This window comes from Piliocolobus tephrosceles, chromosome 6 (genome assembly GCF_002776525.5).
Source record: "Piliocolobus tephrosceles isolate RC106 chromosome 6, ASM277652v3, whole genome shotgun sequence".
Taxonomy (NCBI): Eukaryota; Metazoa; Chordata; class Mammalia; order Primates; family Cercopithecidae; genus Piliocolobus; species Piliocolobus tephrosceles.
In genome coordinates this window covers 108,652,050-108,675,885 of record NC_045439.1, presented here as the reverse complement: position 1 = coordinate 108,675,885, position 23,836 = coordinate 108,652,050, and the positions used below count along the sequence as shown (strand labels likewise).

The 23,836-nt window shown below is 43.9% G+C and overlaps 1 protein-coding gene across 2 annotated transcripts in view; it reads left to right on the top strand.

Moving 5' to 3' along the window:
* Window positions 1-23,836, top strand: part of MYZAP (myocardial zonula adherens protein) — a 91,139-nt gene that overhangs the window by 31,243 nt on the left and 36,060 nt on the right. The window contains exons 5-11 of one of the 2 annotated variants that reach the window (XM_023228603.2): window positions 710-823; window positions 4,595-4,747; window positions 7,319-7,444; window positions 8,817-8,945; window positions 13,048-13,127; window positions 14,779-14,884; window positions 21,379-23,830. In XM_023228603.2, the coding sequence (XP_023084371.1) occupies window positions 710-823; window positions 4,595-4,747; window positions 7,319-7,444; window positions 8,817-8,945; window positions 13,048-13,127; window positions 14,779-14,884; window positions 21,379-21,432 (762 nt within the window). In that variant the 3' untranslated portion in view covers window positions 21,433-23,830. Of the gene's footprint in view, window positions 1-709; window positions 824-4,594; window positions 4,748-7,318; window positions 7,445-8,816; window positions 8,946-13,047; window positions 13,128-14,778; window positions 14,885-21,378; window positions 23,831-23,836 lie in introns of those variants that run through there. The other variant, XM_023228602.1, reaches the window with a different exon arrangement.

Genomic DNA, 23,836 nt, shown 5'->3' with positions numbered 1-23,836 from the left:
TGAGATGGAGTTTTGCTGTTGTCGCCCAGGCTGGAGTGCAATGGTGCCATCTCGGTTCACTGCAGCCTTGGCTCACTGCAACCTCAGCCTCCAGGGTTCAAGCGATTCTCCTGCCTCAGCCTTCCACGTAGCTGGGATTACAAGCATGCACCACCACGCCTGGCTAATTTTTGTATTTTTAGTAGAGATGGAGTTTCACCACATTGGCCAGGCTAGTCTCGAACTCTTGACCTCAGGTAATCTGACTGCCTCGGCCTCCCAAAGTGCTGGGATTACAAAAACAACTCTTGAGAATTGAGTGAGACCAAAGCATATTCTCTCCATGGTGACTACAAATAGCAAGGTGGCTGCAGAAGTTATTTCAACTGGGTTCTAGTGCTAGGAGTGCCACTTCTGAGCTTTTTGCCAGTGAGCAAATCACATAACCTCTCTGATTGTTTTCTTCCTTGCAAAAGACAATGTTGTGACTCCTGCACAGTGTTGTTGAGACGGCTAAGCAAGGGTCTGTGGGTAAACACTCTCCAAAGGAAGATGATTCTTGCCCTTCTACTCTCTGGGTCATGCAGATACTGACTTTTAATTTAAAGCTTTACTTTAGGTATTGTTGAAGTAGATGTGGCTTCTAACTGAAGAAAGTTCCAGCCTAACTGAAGATTGTCGTGAACGTGTAGGGATTGATTTTGTGTGACTGTCTGCTTGATCTGTCCAGGTTTCCCATGCTCAGCAGGAGTATCTAGAGAATCACATCCAAACCCAGTCGTCTGCCCTGGATAGTTTTAATGCCATGAACTCAGCCTTGGCGTCGGATTCCATTGGCCTGCAGGTACTCATCTGGTTACTGCAATGACAGGGCAACCCAGCTTAATCAAGAGTGGGGCCTGTGCCTTTGTAGAAAAATAAGTCACAGAACGTCCTCAGCTCATCATTCAGAATTCTTTAAGCAGAACCACTGTGAAGACTTATGCCCAGAAGACAGTGAAGGAAATTGAATGAAGCATTTCCAATCTGAGACTTTAAGGCTTTGGTTTTGCTCTCACTGAAAAGGGAATTTAGACCCTGAGTTTAGTGTGAGAGATGTCGCTTGCTCCACCAGATACCCGAGTAGTCCTCAGCATCAGTGCCTAACCCGGCACATCAGCCCTCTTCCTCCAGCCCCAGTGCCACAAGAAGCACCACCTAATCACAGAATAACACAGACTTCACCAAAGACAATCTGTACTCTTTCATGGCAAGCAATATAAAAAAGTGGTTACAAACCTTTTTTATATTGCTTGTAACCACTTTTTTATAATTAGAAATTATTTTGTATCAGAAAGAATCATGGATATTCCATGTCTTGTAGTAGCAGACAGGGAAACAGAAAGACCCAGTATCTTATATTTGTGAAAATTCATGTTATTATCTCACTTTGAGGGATTGTTTTCTTGGTTGATTTGGTTTACTAGGAGCCATTCTAGTGCTTCCCATTCTTACTCTTACAAGTCCCCTAACATGCAAATTAACTTGAAAATGTTCAAAACTAAGCATTATATGTGTTTGAAATAGCTTCCCTTGGTCTTCATTTCCAAATATATGAACAATAGTTTTTACCTCTCCTCCAACTTTATTTGGCTCTTATCTTTTTACCCTCCTCTCAGAAGTTCCAAAAGCTATTTCAAATCCTTTCTGGTTCTATGTAAGTAATTTATCAGATAAACAAATTTTCATGTTGGGATTCTCCACTTCCCCTAATTCTCTGGTAACAGTTGGTATGGGCAGCAGTGACAACAGCAAGGCTTGGCCACTGTCCTGGAGTGGGTCTGGGTGGCCTCGTGTTTGGGTTCGTCTGGGATGCCCATTTCTGGTGGGGCCTCTGAGTTCCACCCTTTTCCTGGCTCTCTTGAGTGTATGCCAGCTTTCCCCTGGCCTCAGGCCAAGCACCACTGGTTCTGGTTTGCTCAGCAGCCTTTGTTTTCCCTTCCTCCTGTGGTCAGGGGGCTTGCCAAGGCTCCCTCTCCTCCCCTGTCAGACGCCGTCTTATTCCCAGCCCACCAGCAAGGGCTTTATCTCACCTGAGTTCAGACTTAGTTGGTATTTTTACTACATCTCTGGTTTTTCTTCCCAGAAAAAAAAATATATATATATTTGCTAGTCTTTTCTGGCAATTCTTCTGCTTTGCTATCTGGCTAACACTCTGGCATTTACTGCAGAGGCCAGCTGTTTGACTCGGACCCAGGCACCTTGACTGATTCCTAGTTATCGTGCAGGATCTTAGTCCTGGACAGCCAAAGGAGCCTTATAGCTAAAACCACTGAGAGAAAGTGACGGGGGGGGGGGGGGGGGGGGAGGGAGGGGGAGAGAGAGAGAGAGAGAGAGAGATTGAGAAGGAGAAGGAGAAAGAGGTGCCATCTCACAGCAGGGAACTCAACCTGCTAGAGGAAGAGGGCTGATGTACGGTATTAGGCACTGATGCTGAGGACAACTCGGGTACCTGGTGGACCAAGTCTGAAGGTAGCTGGCTTCTTCCTTATGCAAGATCCCAGCCTCTTCCACTGGCCCACTCTACTCACTTTCATTATTATTGACAGGGAGACCAGACCCTTGGTTTGATTCCATAGAATGTCAGAGCTAGAAAGTACTGAGAGGATCTCTAATCCCTTTGTTTTATGAATAAACAAACTGAGGCCAACAGAGAGAAATGACACGAACAAGATGCCTACCTAGTGACAGAGCCAGGATTAGAAGAATCCTGGTCTCTTGGGTCACAGTGTAGGTTTTTTATGGATACAAGAGTAGAATCTGCGAAGCCAGTGGGGCTGGGGGAGTGGGTAGCTGGCCTAGGTGGTTTCTAAAGCCCCTTGAAGCTCAAATGTTCTGTGACTCCATGCTTCCAAATGGCTTCAGTATCTCCTTTAGTATCTAATCACCTCCTTCAGAAATTCTTTTTCTTGATTCAAGTAGGTTTAGGAGTGAAAGGCTTATATTGTCCAAAGTAGAGGCCGAGGAATTGAGGAAGCTTCACAGACTGATCATCTAGACAAGAGCACAGAGGTGTTAGAAACAGTGCCCAACACCAGGGTTTTCACGTCTTGTACTGTGAAGTTTTAGATGACTGGGGACATAGTACAAGATGCCTTTCCAATGGCAGGGATTCTATGGAGGCCGTTTATCTCTAAGGAGAGTTAACCAAGTAGAAACCAAAGCAGTAAATAGCAACACCATTTTTTTTCTTTTTCTTTTTTATTATTTTTTTAGAGATGGCGTCTTGCTCTGTTGCCCAGGCTGGAGTGCAGTGGTGTGATCATAGTTCACTGCAGCCTCAACCTCCTAGGCTCAAGTGATCCTCATGCCTCAGCCTCCTGGGTAGCTGGGTCTACAGGTACACACAACCATGTCTAGCTGCTTTTTAATTTTTTTTTTGTTGTTGCCCGGTCTTGAACTCCCACCTCAGCCTCCCGAAGTGCTGGGATTACAGTCATAAGCCATCACTCATGGCCAACACTATTGATTTAAACATCCTTGCTTCAGTGTGGCCTATAGCAAAAATCACTTGCCTGCATTACCAAATTCTGTTCCTTGGTAATTCTTTATTGCTACCCCTTTCTGCCTAAGGGAGGAAGGTGAAACGTTTGCAGGTATGCGAGTATTCTCAGTCATGTTGTCACTATCCTGGCAGGCAGTCTAGAAGCACAGAAGGGATAGCTCTTTTAAGAAAAAGAGGAGGCCGGATGTGGTGGCTCACGCCTGTAATCCCAGCACTTTGGGAGGCCAAGTCAGGTGGATCACAAGGTCAGGAGTTCGAGACCAGCCTGGCTAATATGGTGAAACCCCATCTCTACTAAAAATACAAAAATTAGCCAAGTGTGGTGGCAGGTGCCTGTAGGCCCAGCTACTCAGGAGGCTGAGGCAGGAGAATCACTTGAACTTAGGAGGTGGAGGTTGCAGTGAACCGAGATCATGCCACTACACTGCAGTCTGGGTGACAGAGTGAGACTCTGTCTCAAAAACAAACAAAAAAAGAAAAAAAAAAGAAAGAAAAAAAAGAGGAATATCTTTATTCTATAAAGCTCATATTTTGTTTTCTGATTTCATTGTGGCAATTTGGGAAATACAGAAAAAATAAATAAGAAAGAAGATATCCATAGCCCTATCACATAATGAAAACTATCATTCAGATTTCCTCCTAGTCTTTTCCCCCCAGTGCATAAACATGTATTTGAACCAATGCTTATACATAGTTTTCAAAATGGGATTGTACTATACTGTTTTCAAAGGCTTTTTTTCCCCCATGTGAAATGATGTATTATAACACTTTTCTTGGAAGGACTCCATTTTAATACATTTCCATCCATCCTAAGCAGTGGCAAGTGGTGTTGGTAGCAACTATGGGATGGTATGGGAGAGGCTTTCAATCCCACCAAGCTACAGGGGCAGACCTCTTGGCCACCATGGGAGACCCGCAGTCCCTCACAGCACAGGGTCCCAGACTGGCAGCTGCTGTAGCCTAGCACAGTTACCCCAGTGGTTAATGATAAGGGGATTTCCCAGTGCATGGTGCAGCCCATGTGTTTTCACACCACCGGATCTGGTTTTGTTTTTATTTTCATCCTCACAGAAAACCCTTGTGGATGTGACTTTGGAAAACAGCAACATTAAGGATCAAATCAGAAATCTGCAGCAGACGTATGAAGCATCCATGGACAAGCTGAGGGAAAAGCAGAGGCAGTTGGAGGTAGCGCAAGTTGAAAACCAGCTGCTGAAAATGAAGGTGGCGTATAAAAGCCTGGATTTATTTTCTGTGAACCTTTCTCCTCTTTCCTTCTCCCTTTTCTCTTCCTATCTTCAGCTTTTCCATTTCCTTTTTCCATTCTCTTCTTCACTGGATTTCTTTTTTTTTTTTTGAGACAGAGTCTTGCTCTGTCACCCAGGCTGGAGTGCAGTGGCACAATCATGGCTCACTGCAACCTCTGCCTCCCGGGTTCAAGCAATTCTCGTGCCTCAGCCTCCCAAGTAGCTGGAATTACAGGCGTGTGCCACCACGCCCAGCTAAGTTTTGTATTTTTAGTAGAGACGGGGTTTCACCATGTTGGCCAGGCTGATCTTGAACTCCTGACCTCAGGTGATCTGCCTGCCTTGGCCTCCCAGAATGCTGGGATTACAGGCATGAGCCACCGTGCTTGGCCCAGATTGGGGGTGCTCCATAAATGCCCCCATTGGGCATGCCTTTCTTGGCCTCCAGTGGCCTCAAGGGCTCTTTAGACACTCACCGTGGTGCTGCTGTTATGTTACTGAGAAGACGCTTGGGATGCCCAGATCTGGGACGTCAGAAGTCTTGGAGATCTGTCCCTTCACCGTTCAGATTTTCTTTGAGGTCCCAAGGCCTTTCTGTTTGGCTTGACAATAAAGAGCTGAGGGACACAAAATTAGCTGGTACTTGGGCTGTGACCCCTTCTCAAGAAGAAAACTGGTGGGTGACTAGGGACACTGGGGGAGTGTCCCATTTGGCCCCCTGGGCTGAGAGCGTTCCTGAGCTGGACTTCTAGTGCCCCAGGGGCATTAGTGCCCCTCCCAAATTTAAACTGTGGATAGACTTCCTACCCAGTGACAGGAGCAGATCCGTCAATGGCTCCTGGAGGGCACTTAATACATTATGTCTTGGATGAATTCCTTTGTATGTAAGTCTGTGGTTTTCAAATTTTGCTCAGCACAGACTCAGGCTATAGTATGGGTAGTGTATCCACATCGTTTATTGCTCGAAGTAGAATATGTGAGGGAGTGAAAGGCGGTACTACTGGTAATGTAGTTAGGGAGACAAACTGGGAAGTGTGGGCCGCTTCACGGGGTGGGCTGGGTGGGGAGGAGGGGCTGCCGGTGTGCTGCCCGGTCTCTGTATTGCCACCCTCAGGATCTGCTGCCAGTTCCCCTGGCCTGCCACAGCCGTAGGGCAGATCATTTCCTCTCTATGTTCACTTCTAACAGGGCAGCTCTTCTTTTCCATATATTGCCTTCTCAGTAAGAGTTAGTTTGCAGGGGGGTGCGGGGGGAGTTTATATTGCTAAAAAAGCCTGAAATTACTGATTTAAGTATTTTTTTTTCAGCTGAGGGGATTTATTCAATCATTCATTCTACAAATATTTATTGAGTGTCTACTCTATGTGTGTGTGTGTCCTGTTCAGTCCTGTTGGTTCCAGAGGTAACCTGTCACCAGGCATCTGGGGACATCATTAGGCTGCTTGGCAATCCGGTTGCTTCCCTGGAGTCCAGGCCTTTCACTCCAGCCCACAGTTGCCTGTTTTAGAGACTGATGCTTGTTTTCATCTTGACAGTGGAGTTAAAAAGGTTTTTCCTACTCCTCCTATTTAACTCCCCAAATTAAAAAAAAAAAAAAAAGCTTCAGGAACTTATGGTATGTTACATGACCTGGAGGCAGAGTGAATGGGCCTTCAGGGACAGAGGCCTTCCAGCGAGCTGTGCGTGCACTGCAAATGGAGCACATGCACACAGGGTTTCTCTCAGCTGGTGATAAGCTCTGTTCAGGATTTTCCACTTTGGGACTTCGTGGTGCCAACACTTGCCCAGTGATGAGAAGGGAGAAGTCAAGGGCATCAAGAGAGACTTGTCATATCTTGGAAATAAACATCATGTAACCTATTGAGGTTGAAGAATGTCTCCCTTTTCCAGAGTTTAGGTACGCAGCAAACTCAGCTGTCTGCAGTAGGCAATAACCTGGAAGAAGGGGATGAGAGCAAACCTTCTGCAGCATAAAATCAACGGTGGGAAGTCTGTGTGTGAGGACGTGGCCTGGCAAACAGGAGGCACCAGCCACTACCAACCTAAGCCCTGCCCACCTGCAACTCCACTGACTTTTTCTCACTTCCTAAGCCAGGCCTGCTTCAGCACTAGGGTTGCCAGCTTAGTGTTGCCCATGATAGGCTGGAATGTTTCCAAAAGCAACATTTAGGAAAGCACAAAGGTGTGGAAAGGGTGATTCCAGATTTCTGCTTTGAGCTTAGCTGGTCTTACCTAGAAACTGGCTTGGCCAATGCAACTAATGAGATTGCTTAGAGTTTCTACCTTTTGAAAGAGTCACTCATGTGGAGGATACCTTTGTCCTGAGCATGCCCCCAAAATTCATGTGAAATGTCACTTTTTATTTTTCTGTGGCTCTGCTCACCCCTCTTCCTCCCTTTCCCTGTTAGGTCTTGCTGCGTCTCTGCTGTCGAACTCAGTGGATGGGCTCACTGCCTCTGTGAGTCCCCACACGAAATGCACGGAGTGGAAGCCGCCAGCTCCCCTGGGCCCTGCCAAAGCTGCCATTCTGAACTGAGTCTCTTTGTAGGTGGAATCGTCCCAAGAAGCCAATGCCGAGGTGATGCGAGAGATGACCAAGAAGCTGTACAGCCAGTATGAAGAGAAGCTGCAGGAAGAACAGAGGAAGCACAGTGCCGAGAAGGAGGCTCTTCTGGTGTGTGTGTTGTAGCTGCCGATGTAAACTAACCAGGAATTGTTGGTTCATTATTGGTGGTGATGTTTACTTAGTAGTGTTAATTCTTAGAGGTGGGTTAGTGGGCTAGGCCATGGGTAAGGGATCAAGGAATTATTCATCTGCTCATTCACTCCCCTCCCATCTTCCCCTCTGCCTTTTTTTTTTTCTTTGAGACGGAGTCTTGCTCTGTCGCCCAGGCTGGAGTGCAGTGGCCGGATCTCAGCTCACTGCAAGCTCTGCCCCCCAACCCCCGCCCCTCCGGTTCACGCCATTCTCCTGCCTCAGCCTCCCGAGTAGCTGGGACTACAGGCGCCCGCCACCTTGCCCGGCTAGTTTTTTGTATTTTTAGTAGAGAGAGGGTTTCACCGTGTTAGCCAGGATGATCTCGATCTCCTGACTTCGTGATCCGCCTGTCTCGGCCTCCCAAAGTGCTGGGATTACAGGCGTGAGCCACAGCGCCCGACCCCCTCTGCCTTTATTCATCTCCGTCCCTGCTCAGAATAGCCCCTTGTCTCTGTCTCTAAATACACACCTTTTTCTAGCTCATGTGACAAGTTGCCAGCATCTAAGCAGATCCTGGGCTTGCCTGCAGCTGTGCCCTCCCTTCCTCCCTCCATTTGCTTCTCTCTACCTGAAATTTCCTCCTTCCCTGTCCTTGATCTTGCCTAAGCTCCCTAAAAGCCTTAAATGCCACACTCTCCATGCATGGAGTCTGTCCCAGTCACGGAGCCAGAAGTGTTATCTGTCCTTAGGAAGCTCACTCTCTCTCTGCCTTTACTGTGGAGTTCTTTTAGACCTGCCCTTAGAGTGGGCCTGTTTGTCTCACATCTTGGCTTTTCCAGGAGATTATAAGTTCCTGAAGGCAGGGACCCCATGTCTGGCTCATCTGTGTCCTTAGAGGCTTAATACATGTTCTGATGATTCACTGGGTTTTCTTGTTATTAATGAGCTGATGCATTGCATTATGGGAGAAGGATCTGGGAATTCTGCATTCGATTCCAGATCTGGTTCTAATTCCCTTTACACTTCTGGCAAATACAATGACATTCCGAGTACCTACTCAATGTTATTAAACATTTATAGGCCTTTTTCACACCTGTTGGGCATAAAGACTCAAGGGAAAAAAGGGGGCAAAAAGTAGTGAGGCCCATTAACCAGCCACACGATGTATCTTTATTCATAGGTAAGAACCAGAACCAGGAGGTTGAGTTCATGATCTGTGAGACACTTTCAGGTTCCGAGGTCATGTTTTAAAGAGAAATCATGATGTAGAAGGCCAGAGCTGCTTGGATTCTGATGAGTAGCCTTGGTATTCCATGCCTGTACTTAGGAGAGTATATTTCTTTTGCAGGAAGAAACCAATAGTTTTCTGAAAGCGATTGAAGAAGCCAATAAAAAGATGCAAGCGGCAGAGATCAGCCTAGAGGAGAAAGACCAGAGGATTGGGGAGCTGGACAGGCTAATTGAACGTATGGAAAAGGTAGGACACAGCGTTGGGCCTATATCCCCACTTGCCAAACTTTTCCCTGCAGGTCCATCTGAGATACAAGAAGCCCTGGATATGGATTCCTCTCACCTCCCAAATTTGCAGATTAAAAAAAAAAAAAAAGACAAAGCTATAAAATAAAGTATAAGAAAGTCCCACAAAGTTCTAATTTTTTGGCCGGGCGCGGTAATCCCAGCACTTTGGGAGGCCGAGGTGGGTGGATCGCGAGGTCAGGAGTTCAAGACCAGCCTGGCCAAGATGGTGAAACCCCGTCTCTACTAAAAAAATACAAAAAAATCAGCCAGGCTTGGTGGCAGGCGCCTGTAATCCCAGCTACTCTGGAGGCTGAGGCAGAGAATTGCTTAAACCTGGAGGGGCGGAGGTTGCAGTGAGCCGAGATCGCACCACTGTACTCCAGCCTGGGTGACAGAGCGAGACTCCGTCTCAAAAAAAAAAAAAAAGTTTCTAATTTTTCCCATGGTAACTATTTTGATGCTTTTTAAAAATTTTACTTGTGAAATTCTTTAGAAAAATTAGTATTTTAGCAGCCTCACTTTGCTGTTGCCCCAGGCATGAACTTAGTTTATCCATTGAATCATCAAGCCCTATTTAGGTGTTACATCAACACAGCAACCCTGTTGTTTCTGGGGCATGTGTCTCAAGGGTTGGCTTTTCCTTGACACGCTGGGGACTTGAGGGAGTGGGGAGGCCCCATTTCTCTAGGCATGGTTAGTAGGCTGATGAGTGGGGTGGGGGGACCTGAGGAAGGCGCGAGTTCAGCTGGGATAATGAAGCCTGTCTAGAGAAAGGGAGGAGGCCAGGAATTAAGCAGGAAGTGGAGGAAGAGGAGAAAGTGGTGGGAGAAAGGAAAGAGGAAAGGAAGGAAGAGAAGGAAGAGAAAGGATGGGCGACCTTTAGCAGGTGATGAGTGACTTCTGGACCCAGGAGTTCAGGGCCGAGGCTGTGGCTGGTTTCTGGGAATGGCTCCCTGGCTGCATATGAGCTTGCAGAGAGCAGTGACCTGCCAAGACCGTGACATTATTAGCACCCTGTGACTCATTCGGGATGTGGAGAATCTCCAATCTGATGATGGAGGCAGAGGAGAGGCAGCAAGAACAAGGTCACTGTCAGGTTTCATGTGATTCTGAGAAGAGGTCGCCTGACCTCATGGTGTTTGCAGCATAAGCCCTTCTACCGTCCCCTAACAAGGCGAGATGTTGCCACTATGGGAACTGCATTAAGTTCAGTACTTTGGCGCTTCAGAGCTCACTGGGTGCTTCTTTTTAGCTCTTTAGCTTTTTACTTGGGAGAGATGGGCAAACTAAAGAGTCAATTACAATCTTACTTTTACCCCCTGGGAAAACAGAATCCCATCTTTTATTGAAGAGTAGATGATTGGCTTAGTCAGGACTAACATTAGTATTGACCAGAGCGGGTAGTGGTGAAGATTGGGCAACAAGTGGGCTTTCTAGAACTTGGGTGAGCTTCCTCCCACATTAATGTCCTACAACAGCAGAAGATGTCAGTTAACTCGGATGCTGTCTCTCTGGGTGGCAGGTTTTTCTGCAGCATAAAGAAGCAAGGTGAGCAGGCAGCATAGCAGGGTATGATTTTTCCAAACTCAGTCTCCATTTCTGTAAAGTCCTGATAATGGTACTTCTTATTCTTGGGGCTTTTGTGAGCAGTACATGAGAAAAATCCACGCCAAGTGCTAAGCATGGTTCCTTGTATATAGTAAGGGTTCAGTCATTTGTGGCTATGATTTTTACTTTGTTACAAGGTTGCCTAAGCGTCTACCCTCAGAGTCAGGTTGTTTTTAGCTGGACCCATTTTATGCTTATCTTCATTGTACTCTTGAGGTTCTGCAAGTTTCTTGTCTTTCCCCACTGATTTTCGCATGGAGCCCTCATGTGGGGTGAACGGGTGGAGCCAGGAAGCTGGTCAGGCCAGCCCTCCCTGCCAGCATTTAGGAAACACAAAACCTTCCTCAAGTGGTGTTGGCTTCTTCTTTAGTGATTGGAAATTTATTGTCCTTTCTCTAAATCTTCCTTTCCATTTAGGCTAGAGAAATGCTGTATTTATTGAGCTGAGATTAGATAGGCCAATTTACGCTGTTTCCTTTCCAGGGATAAATCTTTGAGAGCAGGAATCTGGCCAAACCCCTGTCTCACACTACGTGAACGGCATGTCCCTAGGCAGGGCTGTGGCGGTGTACGTATGCTGCTCTCGGTTTTGGATTTTGCTCAAGGACAAACCATGTGCTTTTGAATGGCTTCTCTGCCATATACCTTAGTTTATTGTTTCTCTTGTTGAGCATTGTATTTCAAACACCTTTTTTTCCTGATCAGTAAAAATCTTTTAAGGAGTGTTCTCTACCAAGGACCCTTCTGGGGAACAGATAATCTGGGCAGTGGTTTCACAGATGTTTACCAATGTAAGAAGTAATTGTGCAGTGTACACTTAAGACTTGTTGTGCCTCAATTAAAAAAAAAAACTGAATGTTGTAAGTGTGCTGTAAGTTAGACCTTGCTCTACTTTACGACAGCTTTTTTTTTTTTTTTTGGAGGGAGGCATTCACTTGTGAAAGCTTTTATCACTGTTATTTCAGGGCTAATGTAAAACTTCCAACCACATGGGGACAGGAGGAACGTTCTGCTCAGGTCAGGCCATAAGAATGTGCATTTGCTGTAGAGATTTAAAAACAGTAACAAAACCCCAGTCAAAGTTGATCTACCTTTGTTATTTTAAATATTTCAGTGATACACTCTTCCTGCTTGAGGTGGACTGTTTCCCCATCCCTTTGGCCTACCTCTTTGTATACCACTGCTTAGCTTCAAAGTTGTGGCAGTTAAATTTTCAAAGATTTGCGTTTAATAATTTGGTAGAAAAGAGGTTTGGAATTTATGTAACTAGTAAGAATTTGCAGGGTAGAATTTCTGAACATAAAGATGAGGACCATTAGTTCTCAGAGAAGGACCTAAAGTAAAATAATCTCCCAGTTAGTGAGTGGGATTTGATAAACTTCCATTTTAAGGACATTTGTTACACTAACGTCTGTAATGTATTTTTAGTGCAATTTCAGTTATGACGGGCACCATGTCTTGATGAACATTTTTCAGCTCTGTCCAAAGAAATGACTCCGGACTCCTTTTCTGGGCAAACTTCTAAATATACATAGATATAGCAAAGTGTACAAAGTGCACAGCATGGTGCATGTATGTTTCCTATTGCTACCATAGCAAATTTCCACAAATTTGTTAGTGGCTTAAAACAACACAAATGTATTATGTTACATTCCTAGAGGTCAGAAGTCCTAAAATCCAGGTGTTGGCAGAGCTGGATTCCTTTTGGAAGCTCTAGAAGGGAGTGCACTTCCCTGCCTTCTCCAACTTCTGGAGGCCACTTGTACTCCTCAGCTTGTAGTCCCCTCCTGCAGCTTCAGAGGCAGTAGCAGAGCATCTTCCAGGCTCCTTCCCTCTGATTCTAACCCTGCTGCCTCCTCCTTAGAAGGACCCAACTGGATAACCCAGGATCTCCCCATGTTAAGATCCTTAACTTAATCACATCTGCAGAGTTCCTTTCTCCATGTCAGATAACACATAGGATTCAGGAATTAGGACATGGACATCTTTGCGGGGCCATTATTCTGACCACAACACTTTTTTACAAGTGAATACACCTGTGTAAACACCACAGGTTAGAATATAGGATATTGCCAGAATTCCAGAGCCTCTTTTCTTGACGATTCAGAAAATAATAAAGAATTTTACAGTATGACAAGCCACCAATTTGAAGTATTGATTATCGTTATTTGGAGCTATAAATTTTCACTGAGCCTGGGCTGATGGAATACTTTTAGAAAATAAATCGTGAATGGTTTTATTTGGGATGTTTGTCTCTGACCCAAAAATATATCTATACATACACAGCAACTGACTTGGCAGTTTTGAGCCTTGTTTGGGCTTTGCTGAGCAGGTGTGTAAAACCCAGGGGGTGTCATATAGACTTGGACTCCCTAGTGCTAGAATTGCTAAATAGACATTCTCTGTCGAACTTGGGATCCATTGATTAAAATATCAGTTTCTGTTTGTTTTAGGAACGTCATCAACTGCAACTTCAACTCCTAGAACATGAAACAGAAATGTCTGGGGAGTTAACTGATTCTGACAAGGAAAGGTAAGACGTAATGCCTTTCGTCTTGTAATGGATTTAGGTTGTGGACATGCTGTGTTTTTATGGCCTCATTTGACGCTTGCATTTTCATTTGTGTGGTTGTCCGTTGTTACAGATTTAAGCATACGTGACATTGGGCTGATAGCTTCCAATATGGAGTAAGTTTCTTTGGAAGCCTCCAGCCACATCTTGCAGACCATGGCTGGTTGTTAGTGTAGTGGAACATGTCAAATACTTTCACAAGTGCAGAAGTTCAGTCTATCAATGTTCTCCATCGCCTTGAACTCCACAAGGATGCACCTTGTTGATGAGAAAACTCATCAACTGTGACTAATACCATTTGCTTTGGAAACTTATTTTAAAACATCTTTCTTTGTTTCCAAACTTTGCTTAGTAAAACCTTGCATTGTCCTCTGGCTGTGAGTATATAAAGCTCTGCATGAAAAGCATGGTACAGTACACTGTCTGTTCTAGAAATCAAAAGGCAGAGAGGCCATTCAGGGGTCTCTAGTGAAGGAAAACAAGGTTGAGATGATTTGAGTGTTTCAGGCAAGTGACTTAACCTCCCGGAGTCTTGCTTGTGCAACATGGAAATTCATCTTTAAAGAGGGGGAGACAGGTATGATGGTGCTAACGGTGCCCATCTCACTAGGTTACTATTGTTAAGAGAACTGTTGGGATTGCTGCCTGCCAAATGGTATGTGCTGAAAAAGTATCAATTTTTCCTTCCTCAGTTGCAATTTCAAAGTTATATGAGGCTTGCTAGTCTTTAACATAGTGCTGAGGCAGAGATGGGGCACGGGAAATAGACCACCAGACCCTTCCTCCAGTGCTCAGCCCCAGCGGCCCCAGAGAATTGAAGAGTCCAAGCAATGTTGGAGAATAATTTGTGCTGTTGTAAAACAAAAGTATGAAATGTCTTGTGATGTGGCTTGCTCTGTTTTGATGTAGAGAAGGTCTTTCAACTTGTCCCCCATTTGCCAAAAATAAAGGATATGTGGATCAACTGTGATTCCACACTTTTTGGTACTCTGCCATTGATTTCAGATATTTTATTGTGTTGCTGGACCCCTTCTTCCTTGTCCCCGCATCAGTGTAATTTACTGGATGTTCCAATATTTTATTAACCCCAAAACAGAGAGCTTCTCATATCTGTAAATGGTGCAAAAAAAATTATCTCTCAGTCCCTGGAAAATAATGGTCCTTATATGGGATAAAACTTGCAAATGGGAACTTGAAAAATAATCCTGTGCTCCTTGGGTGTGGTAGTTTGTTGGTAATCACACTACTTCATGTGGCCGTCACACAAAGTAAGAAGAATGGATCTTAGGGTTTGATTTCTTGTTCTTGGCAGTATTTAAAAATTTTTTTAAGTTTACATTTTTTTTTTCTTTTACCTAACCTTCCTCAAAAGATACATGTTTTCTATTTTTATTTTTTTGTGGAGATGAGGGTCTCAGCATGTTGCCCAGGCTGGTCTCAAACTCCTGGCCTCAAGCAATCCTCCTGCCTTGGCCTCTTGAAGTGTTGGGATTACAGGCATGAGCCGCCATGGCTGGCCCTCTTGGCAATATTCTTTAAAGCTGTGACTGTTGCTACTGCTGTTGCCGCTTTGGTTTAAGACTCATTTGCTTTTTTCTCCTATTTGTGTTAGGTATCAGCAGTTGGAGGAGGTATCAGCCAGCCTCCGTGAGCGGATCAGACACCTAGATGACATGGTGCATTGCCAGCAGAAGAAAGTCAAGCAGATGGTCGAGGAGGTAAGCATCTGTAAAAGGTCACAGACCTGGGATTGCTTCCTGTGGTGGGGAAGCATCCCCAGAACAAGTCTGCCTTGCCATTCCGTTTCCTGTGGCTCACAAGCCAAGGTGCTCGGGCCACTGCCATCTAGGCCCGGAGTGGGATTTCCCCACATGTCCCCCATGGACTGGTGATGATGCCCCTAAAAGAGGGATCTTCTCAGGTCAAAGGATTACAGTTAAGAAAGCTGGAAAGTGCAGTTCCTAAACTCACCCACTGTCAAAAGACAGTGACAGCCTGCGTGAGTACCCACAGCTCAGGGGACCCAAGGGGGTGATGGGAAGGGTCAGTTTAGCCCAGGTCCCTGCACTGCCTCCATAGCCATCCGTCTCTCTCTCTCGGCTGCCATTCTTGTCCTTTATCCTTTTCTGGGTGTATCTTTCCTTCCCTTTCCTTGTCTGTTTCTCTCTTTTTTCTCCCTCCTTCCTCATTCTCTTCTCCCACTCCTGTTTCTTCTTCCTTTTCCTTTACCACCATCCTTTCTCTCCTGTCTCTGTAACAGGAAACCAAGCTATACATTTACTGTATGGGCATAGTTTACTATTCTTCTTTCTAAATGAAAAAAATGGGTAAGTTGAACATTTGTATTTCTCTAAGAGGAACAATTTTTTTTTTAGCTTGTGTCAATGTAATCTGCCTCTCTTGTGGTGATGTTCCAAAGAAGAAAGTCCGTGCGGTGTAAAGCTAATCACATATTATTGTAGTTTTCTTCTTGCTCAATTGAATAATCCGATGGAAAAATCTGATAGAAAAAGAGCAGTTAGTACTAATAGGGTTATAAGAATTCCCTTGAGTCTAATTTTCTAACTTGCAAAGAAAAGGTTTCAATTTAATTAAATATTTGGTTGGCAGTAGAAAAATGAAAAAACATTTTCCTTATATTAAGCACTACTTTAAAAAGTTATGTTTTATTAATGAATTATTAAAATTAAAAGCATATCTACTTCTAATAGATCATGTACATGACAGATAAATGGAAGATTAAAAATATATCTATTTTATTAATCTCTAATATATTGGAGATATTAATGTTGTGGGGTTAAGGTCAGAGAATCGTGAGAATGGGAAGGGACATCCTTTTTTATTGTGTGTGGGACAGACATACACCTTAGATAAAAGTTTGTCCGTAAATGAGAAGTGCAGTTATACTGTGTTGAATCATGTACATCTTATATTGGTTCACATACAAGTTTCTGGGGAGCAGTGGAATAGCAGAGGAAGCCATGCATGCACCTTTGCAATCCTTTTGTGCATCCAGGCAGGAGCACTGCCCATGACAGTAAGGGAGAGGGAGATCCTGCCCTATCGTCAACTTTAGGTAGATATCAGGAGTGTGTTTTCCAATGAAAAGCATCGCTTTGCCACAATTAGCATCTCAGTGAGCCTTGGCTATAGGCGCATGGTTTTTCTGCTTTTGAATTTCACACCCATGAAGCCTGGGGCAAGGGCATCCCTTATTTTCCCCCATGTGAGTCTCTAACTGTGGGTACTACATTTCTCCCACCTCACCACAGGGGGGTGTCTGTGTCATTCTTGTATCTAATCATTAGAGAATTATTGAATAAAACTTCATACTGGTTGGCTTCTGGTTCATTTAAACCCTTACCTGTAAGAGGTTAAGGCTGTACCAGAATCAGAGACACCTATTTTTTAAAAAGACACTTTCAAAGAAGTTTAGAATTCTCCATTTCCTAACCTACTTCCAGAATATAACTAACATACCAATTTGAAGGGAGTGAAGGAGTACACACACACACAGAGATGTACATACACACACAAATGTGTGTGTGTATAAGGATGCATATAAAGATCACTGTCCATGCTTTGCTTTTTTCTACCTGTGGTTTCATATCTTCCAGATAAGCTTCTGTAAGCTTTGATGTGGTCTGTGGTCTGGAAGGCGCAGTCATTGGAATGAAATCACCAGCTAAAATTTAGGATGCCATCAGAGTTAGCACCCCTTAGGGGCTGTTTAGCCACCACCACCAACATGAACAAAAAAAGAGAGAGACACTTTTTATTTCTAATAATTTTTACTGCCTGATTTAGAAAGTTTGTGTTTGCCCAGCATACTACATTAACTTATATAAGAAAAGGATAGCTTAAAAAAATCTCAATTGCTATAGCCGTTTATGTGAATACATTTTTTAAAAAGTTAGAAACGTGGTCAAGGGGGATGGACAGATGAGCACATTCAGAAGAGCAAGCCCAGGTTGGAAAAGAGTTGAGAACTTGAGTAATTCAGGGAACTGGGGAAGACATGCCTGAGGTGGGATGAGAGCTGAATTCACATCTTAGAAAACATAGGGGAATATGTTTTTGTTTTGTATTGTGAAAGAAGGCCAGGCTAGAACCACTGGGTGACGCTTTCAAAGAGGCAAAATGCAGCTCTTCATTCAAAGCAAAGAAAATATTTCTAGTCTTGGCTGCACTGGTAAGGCGTTTAGCCCTTCATCATGAGTACATTTGTTACAAAGTAAGAAGCTGATTTACAAGTTCTCTAGTGTTCCTCCACAAATTCTGTGTACTATATAACCTTAAAGACTGTGTGGAGGAAGTCTGGTAACTTCAGTTAAGTGTTCATCATACAAAGAATTCTCTGCTGTTTACTATGCCGAGCCTGTTTTTATGAGCTCAGCCTCATCATTATGTTGCATAATGAGCAAAATCAGCAAAGTTGTAACTAAATCACTTCAGCTCACTTGGAGCAAATTTTGAAAAATCCAGACTACTGAATTGGTCACTTGTGAAATTAATCCTGAAATCTGACTCTAGAAAAGAACTATGTTTTCATCTGTGAACTCCGGCTCCCCAGGCATATAGGCAGCCTTTAAGTATAGTAGATGTTAGGGACCCTTTTTCTTCCCTCACATGGGTCTGGAAGCTCGTCTTCATCATAGCCTCACTTTCCCCGTGGATGGGAGTCTCGCCTTCATCCATTGTTGGTATCATTTTCACCATAATGTCCATGTGGAAACTTAGTTTTTTTAGATGATGGGCTTCTTTTGTTTAGCTCAAAATGTCCAGGTATTACTACTGAGATCCTTGAGAATCCTTAAATGTTAAGCAACATGTTTCTTCTCACCTCAGTGGAGTATCTTTGTATCATAGTAATAATAAATAATAAGATAACAAATAATAAAAAGTAGCTGGTCCAGGTTTTGTCATCCTTAGCTCAATAATGACTTGATTTCTATGATGGGAGACAGTAGGATTTGTACTATGTAGGAAGGGCTCATGGTGGGGGTGAGCTCTTTTGAAATGAAGGATTAGTACATATCTTACGGGGTCAAGTTCATTGAGAAGACAACGCAAAGCGTCTTCTGTAAAATGTGGGGCCAAGTACCTCTCACTAGGCTAGGTCTTTCTACTGAATTAAGTCTCCTTCTGTCATGGATGTCAGGGGCTTGGGGATCCCCCGATTACTAGTTCTTCCAGCTGATTCTGGCTTTGATAAAATTAAAAAGCAAAGCCAAAAAAGCTCCACATGTGCCTCTTATAGTCAGGAAATACAGAGAAATGCTGAGGGATTGGAAAGAAAAAGCCCCGAAGGGGAAATTAATTCAGCCATCCATTCAGCAGATACCCACGAGCACCCGCTTCGTGCTGGGGTTGGGTACACAGTGGGGAGTCATGCAGACATGGGCCCTGCTGGCACGGATCTTACCCACTGGTATCACCCGAGTTCCGGGGTAGTCTTGCCTTTGGGCTTTATTATCCTGTTGAAAAGCCTTGTTGGGATTGGTCTTTGGTCTCGAATCAAGCTGCATTCTTTAGATTGCCAGGAAAGGCACCGGGAGAGCTGAGAGGAGTAAAAAGTGAGAGAGCATCCTGAGGCCCCCACAATGCCCCTGTGCTCACATAGCTTTGCGTGTGACTTCTTCAGTCCACAGAGTCATTCACACCTTCTTTACCTGCTATCACCATGGCTCGCCTGCTGCCGACCAAAGCAGCTCTCCTGCCAAGGGGAAAGTGATCTGGAGGAAAAAATAAATTATTTGCCTTCCAAGAGGGTGGGTTTACATTTTTGCCAATGGGCAGGGATATTATTCAGCTGAAGGAACAGTAATTTCTTAAGAGATTTTGTTTTTAGCTATTTTCCAGTACAGCCATTAGGCATCCTTTCATTTTATCATGTCTTTCTTTTGATTTCCCATTGCCACTTGTGATATAGGAAATATTTCTTCCAACAGGGCCTGAAGAGAGTTTCTTTTCATTTGCAGAGCAGGCATTTTCTTTAGACTTCTTTTGCTGAAAGCAGTCGCACTCTACCCCACTTTGCTATAATTGAGATGTTTAATAAGTGCAAAGGTGCAAGGAATTGATTTTCTCAGTGCTTCGCCACCCAAGCTGCTCATTGGAATCACCTGGGGAGCTTTAAGACCTGCCTGAACCTGGCAGATGGGATGGAGGCAGACTGAGCCCTGGGTTTTGTTTTGTTTTAAAAACTCTACAAGTGATTCTAATATGTAGCCAGGATTGAGAATTTTATCCTGGATTCTCAGAGCAGTGGCCTGGCTCTCCTTGCTGGGTTTCATGTTCAAGCATTTGGCCAGCATCCCTCAGAAGCTCCTATGCCTGAGGTAGGAAGCTGCTGGTGAACTCAGCATAGGAAGGGCTCAACAGAAAGCAAGCCAGGGAGACAGTCACCAGGAGCACAGAAGTGAGAAAGCTGGTCCAAGTCTGTGACTCTCTGGGCACTGTCAGGGGACCTTCACTTCTTGCCATCCGCTGGTCCTGGGAGGATTCTGTGACAGCTCACTCTTTTTTTATTTTTAATTTTGTTTTAGAGACAAAGTCTTGCCCTATTGCTCAGGTTGGAGTGCAGTGGTGCAGTCATAACTTTCTGCAGCCTCCAACACCTGGGCTCAAGTGATCCTCCCCACTCAACCTCCCAAATAGGTGGGACTATAGGCACGTGCACCCACGCCCAGCTAATTTTTGTATTATTATTATTATTTTTCATACAGAGACAGGGTTTTGCTATGTTGTTCAGCTGGTCTTCCAACTCCTGGCCTCTAGCAATCTTCCCATCTTGGCTTCTCACAGTGTTGGATTACAGGTGTGAGCCACTACACCTGGCCTGAAAGCCTAATCTTAATAGCTGTACTGGCCTGGTGGTATCCAGATAATACAAACTTCCCAAAGGCTAGTTAGACCCATCTAGAGAGATGTTTCTAAGGTGGGATGAGGTATACTTGTTAAACAGATAATAGAAACTTAAAGGGACAGAATTCAATCCACCTAAGTCCTTGAAAGCTGGACTACCACCAAGAGAGACTAAGAGTGATTCTCATGGATCCTGTTCCAACTGTGCATGTATGCACATGTCTGCCTCGCCCTGGTTTAAATCATTCACTTCTGTCTATAAAGAAGACATTACACTTGGCCACATGGTATCCCTTTAGAAAGAGAAGGAAAAAAAACTTGGTAAAATAATTATATTAACAATGGCCACCTCTCAAGTTCAAGGCAAAGCAGAATATTATTGTGTTCCTAAGGAATGATTTCGAAAGTATTTAATGGTCATCTCTTCGATTTTTTTAAAGAGTGACGCTATAGTCATAATGCAGCAGTTCCTTGGGGGAAACAAACTGGATCAGGGAGAATAGATGAGTAATAACTCTTCAGAGAGTTGAGGCTTTGAGTATCTGGCTGTCTAGCCAGTTGGCCAAACAAGGCTTTACGTTACTAGTCCCTAAATCCACATGCACCTGCAGGTAGAGACCTTTATGTGTATACAACAAAAGATGGCTTAGAAAAATAGCAACGAGCATGGACTTCAGCATCAGACAAACCTGATTTATTTATAACTAATAAAGTTATTAGTTTCCTTGTCTATAAAATAGGGTTAATAATAGTATCTACCCAATTTTTTGTAAGAGTTCAATGAGATGACATGTATAAACTGCACAGCATGTTAATTGGATCATAAGAAATAATAAATATTAGTGGCTGTTATTATTACCACCAGTAAGTGGGTTCTTGCTGTGTATACCTAAAGTTAAGTGAATTAAAAGCAAAAGTAGCTATGTTGATTTCCTGACCAATGCACAGGGCTGCCTTTCATCTTTCCCTTTGGGAGTTTTGTTGGCCACATTCAATCTTTGGGTGTACTTCTCTCTGCTCTTTTGTGCTCTGTGCTGTTTTCTAGCTTAGCCATCAGTCTCTTGACAAGAATATTTATACAAAAAGCAATTTTTAAAATTTAAATTTTCTTCATCGCAGATATCTTCCATTTTTACGTGGTTCAGTCATTTGCTGGCACACAATTTAAAACTGTTGTGTGGCATGCTGAAATGTGCCACACATGAAAGCACACTTCTGCTAAATGCCCTGTGTTTAGAGAATTTCAAGTACTTTTCATAATTTGTAATTAGCCAAATGGGGGTAGGGGAAAGGAGCCATAGCACCAAGCCCACAAACCTAATCCACTCAATTGAACTGTCTCCAGATCATGTCGCACGAGCTCTTCTCCAGATTTAGTCTCCGGCTCTTTGGAAGATGATAAATTGGTAGCCTGCTCTGGGTTGGAAGCGATTCCTTTATTGTTCGTGATTAGAAGAACACTTGTACACTCTCTGCTGGGAAGAGGTGGTATTTATCTATGATGAACCAATGAACAAAACAGGAAGAACGTATTATTGAAAGGAAAATTTGACCATGTGGGGCTCTTGTTTGTGAAAACACCCACATACTGTCAGCCTGACTTGTACAGCCTCAAACTGCAGAGTCAAGAGAACTCACAGATCCACAGAATATTTTTAGGAACTTGAGTAGACATCGAAGAAGGAACTGCAATGAAAAAGACTACTGTAAAACCTTTCAGAAAGTTCCAGGTGGAGGCTTGGAAGATGAATCCTTACTTACGGAAAAGCTGCCAAAGACATCTGCTAAGGGGATGGGAAGAGAGCTTGAAGAATGTTAGTGCTCTGGGAAGGAAGTGCTCCCACCAGATCACCCCCCAGAAAGTACAGAAGCAGCCAGGTGTCCATGTGTTTTGGTTCTATTTGTATATAGGAGGTGGCCCTGAAGGTGTCCTTTCTGAATGGATATCAATACTCATCTTAAGACTCTTCTAAGAGGAGTTTAGCTTGCTTCTATCACCATCAGCATTTTGCCTGAATTGGTTCAACCAACTTCACGAAAAGGAGTGTATCTGATAAAGAGAAATCTATTTGGCTGAAATATGTTGAACTGAAACATCCTTCATATATGCTTTATTTTTACAGAGGTCTTTCTTGAGATTGCTGCAGGCATTGGTGTTTTAACAGAACATGACAGTTTTGCTGAGAACTAGCAGTAGTAGCTGCAGTCATAGCAATGGGTGGCATGAGTCTACTTAAGCTGGGAGACTGGGCTCGTGGAGTGAGTGTGTTCAGAGGCCCAGTATCCCTCAGATGTTGGCTAGTTCTCCACTCTACCGCTCCTTCATGGCAAAGCAGGCCTTCTTGCTAATATTTGCCTTTGCTTTCATTTAGATGCTTCTGCCCAGCGTAAGCAAGGAGGGAGGGGATGGGAAAGAAGCAGATGAACACTTCTCTGCATTAGTAATTAATTGTTAATATTGTTCACCTGTGCACGGTGCTGTGTTTAGACACAGATCCCCAGATACGATGCTGGGTATTCAGACTTCCACTAGATAGACAGAGGCAGATTTGAGAATCTCATCTGGATGTTAGCTTAGTGTTGTTACCTACACTGCTTTTGCGGGATACCTTTATTGCTGTAATGTCTTTCTAAGTCACTGGCATTTGTTCTAGCAGCATTGATTCATTACCAAGTTTTTACAAAGGAAATAATTAAGAAAATGCAATGACCTTTAGAGAAAAAGCGTTACCCATGTGAGTCCCGCTTTCAGGGTGGTGTGCTTTCTTCTGCTTTTAGAGTTTCTTTTCTCTTTTGGGCTATGAACAGTACCTGGAGGCCAGGCAGGCCTTATGCTGGAGCAGATAGTGAATGAGGTTCCTGGAGTACTGCGTAGCCTGAGAGTGCCTTCTAAGTGGATGCGCTCCACGCCTCCTGCGCTTGGCCCTGGCACTGGGTCCTAGGCTCATTGTTGATCTTCTTAGATCTGGGTTCCTTGCATCGCAGAACCTACCTCAACCTGCTCTTGTCTGCCTTTGCTGTGTGCCCCTCAATTCACCTCTTGCCTGCCTGTGCTGTGATACAGGTGAACTTGACTTACTGCTTGTCAAACCTGAGTCATATGCTCAAATCCTGCCCCGCCACCGCTTTCCTCCCTTAACTGGATCCTTAGCCTTGGACTCCAAGGCTGCAGCTCTGTCTCATGGCCACTGACACCCCACCCAAAGGAGGTGCTACTCAAAAGTTTGAGGCAGGAGTGATTTATCGTAAATGACAATGTTATAGTTTCTAATTCTAGTGTTTAACATGGTATTATTCACTTATTTTAAAATCTTAGACACTTTAGCTAAAATGTCAATTTTTAGAAGATATCAGAGCACAATTGTGGCAGCCATTTTTCTGTATGTATTGTATGTATTAAAAAAACAGCTTTACTTTATGACAGGTATTGGTTACTGTATTCACAGTCTAAATTGTCTTTTCAAGGGAAAAGATATTTTCTTTGGAAATGTTGTTGAACCTATGTTCTCTTTATTGAAATTGTTCTAATTGACTTTGAACTGTTTCTTGGACACCTGGTGCCCAGTTTCTGGCCATAGACACTATGTGAGGCTAAGTAATTCATGTTTCGGGTCACTACCAGTCACGAATGCTTCTCTCATTCCAAGGCTATGCATATGGATATCACATTCCCATGTCACTCATCTCTGGAAGGTATTATTTGCACAGTTTTTTAAGCATGGGAAACTGAGGCTTAGAGTCTTAAAAAATAAGTAGCTGGCAGTCTCTCAGCAAATAATGACAGTGCTGCACTCCACACCCAG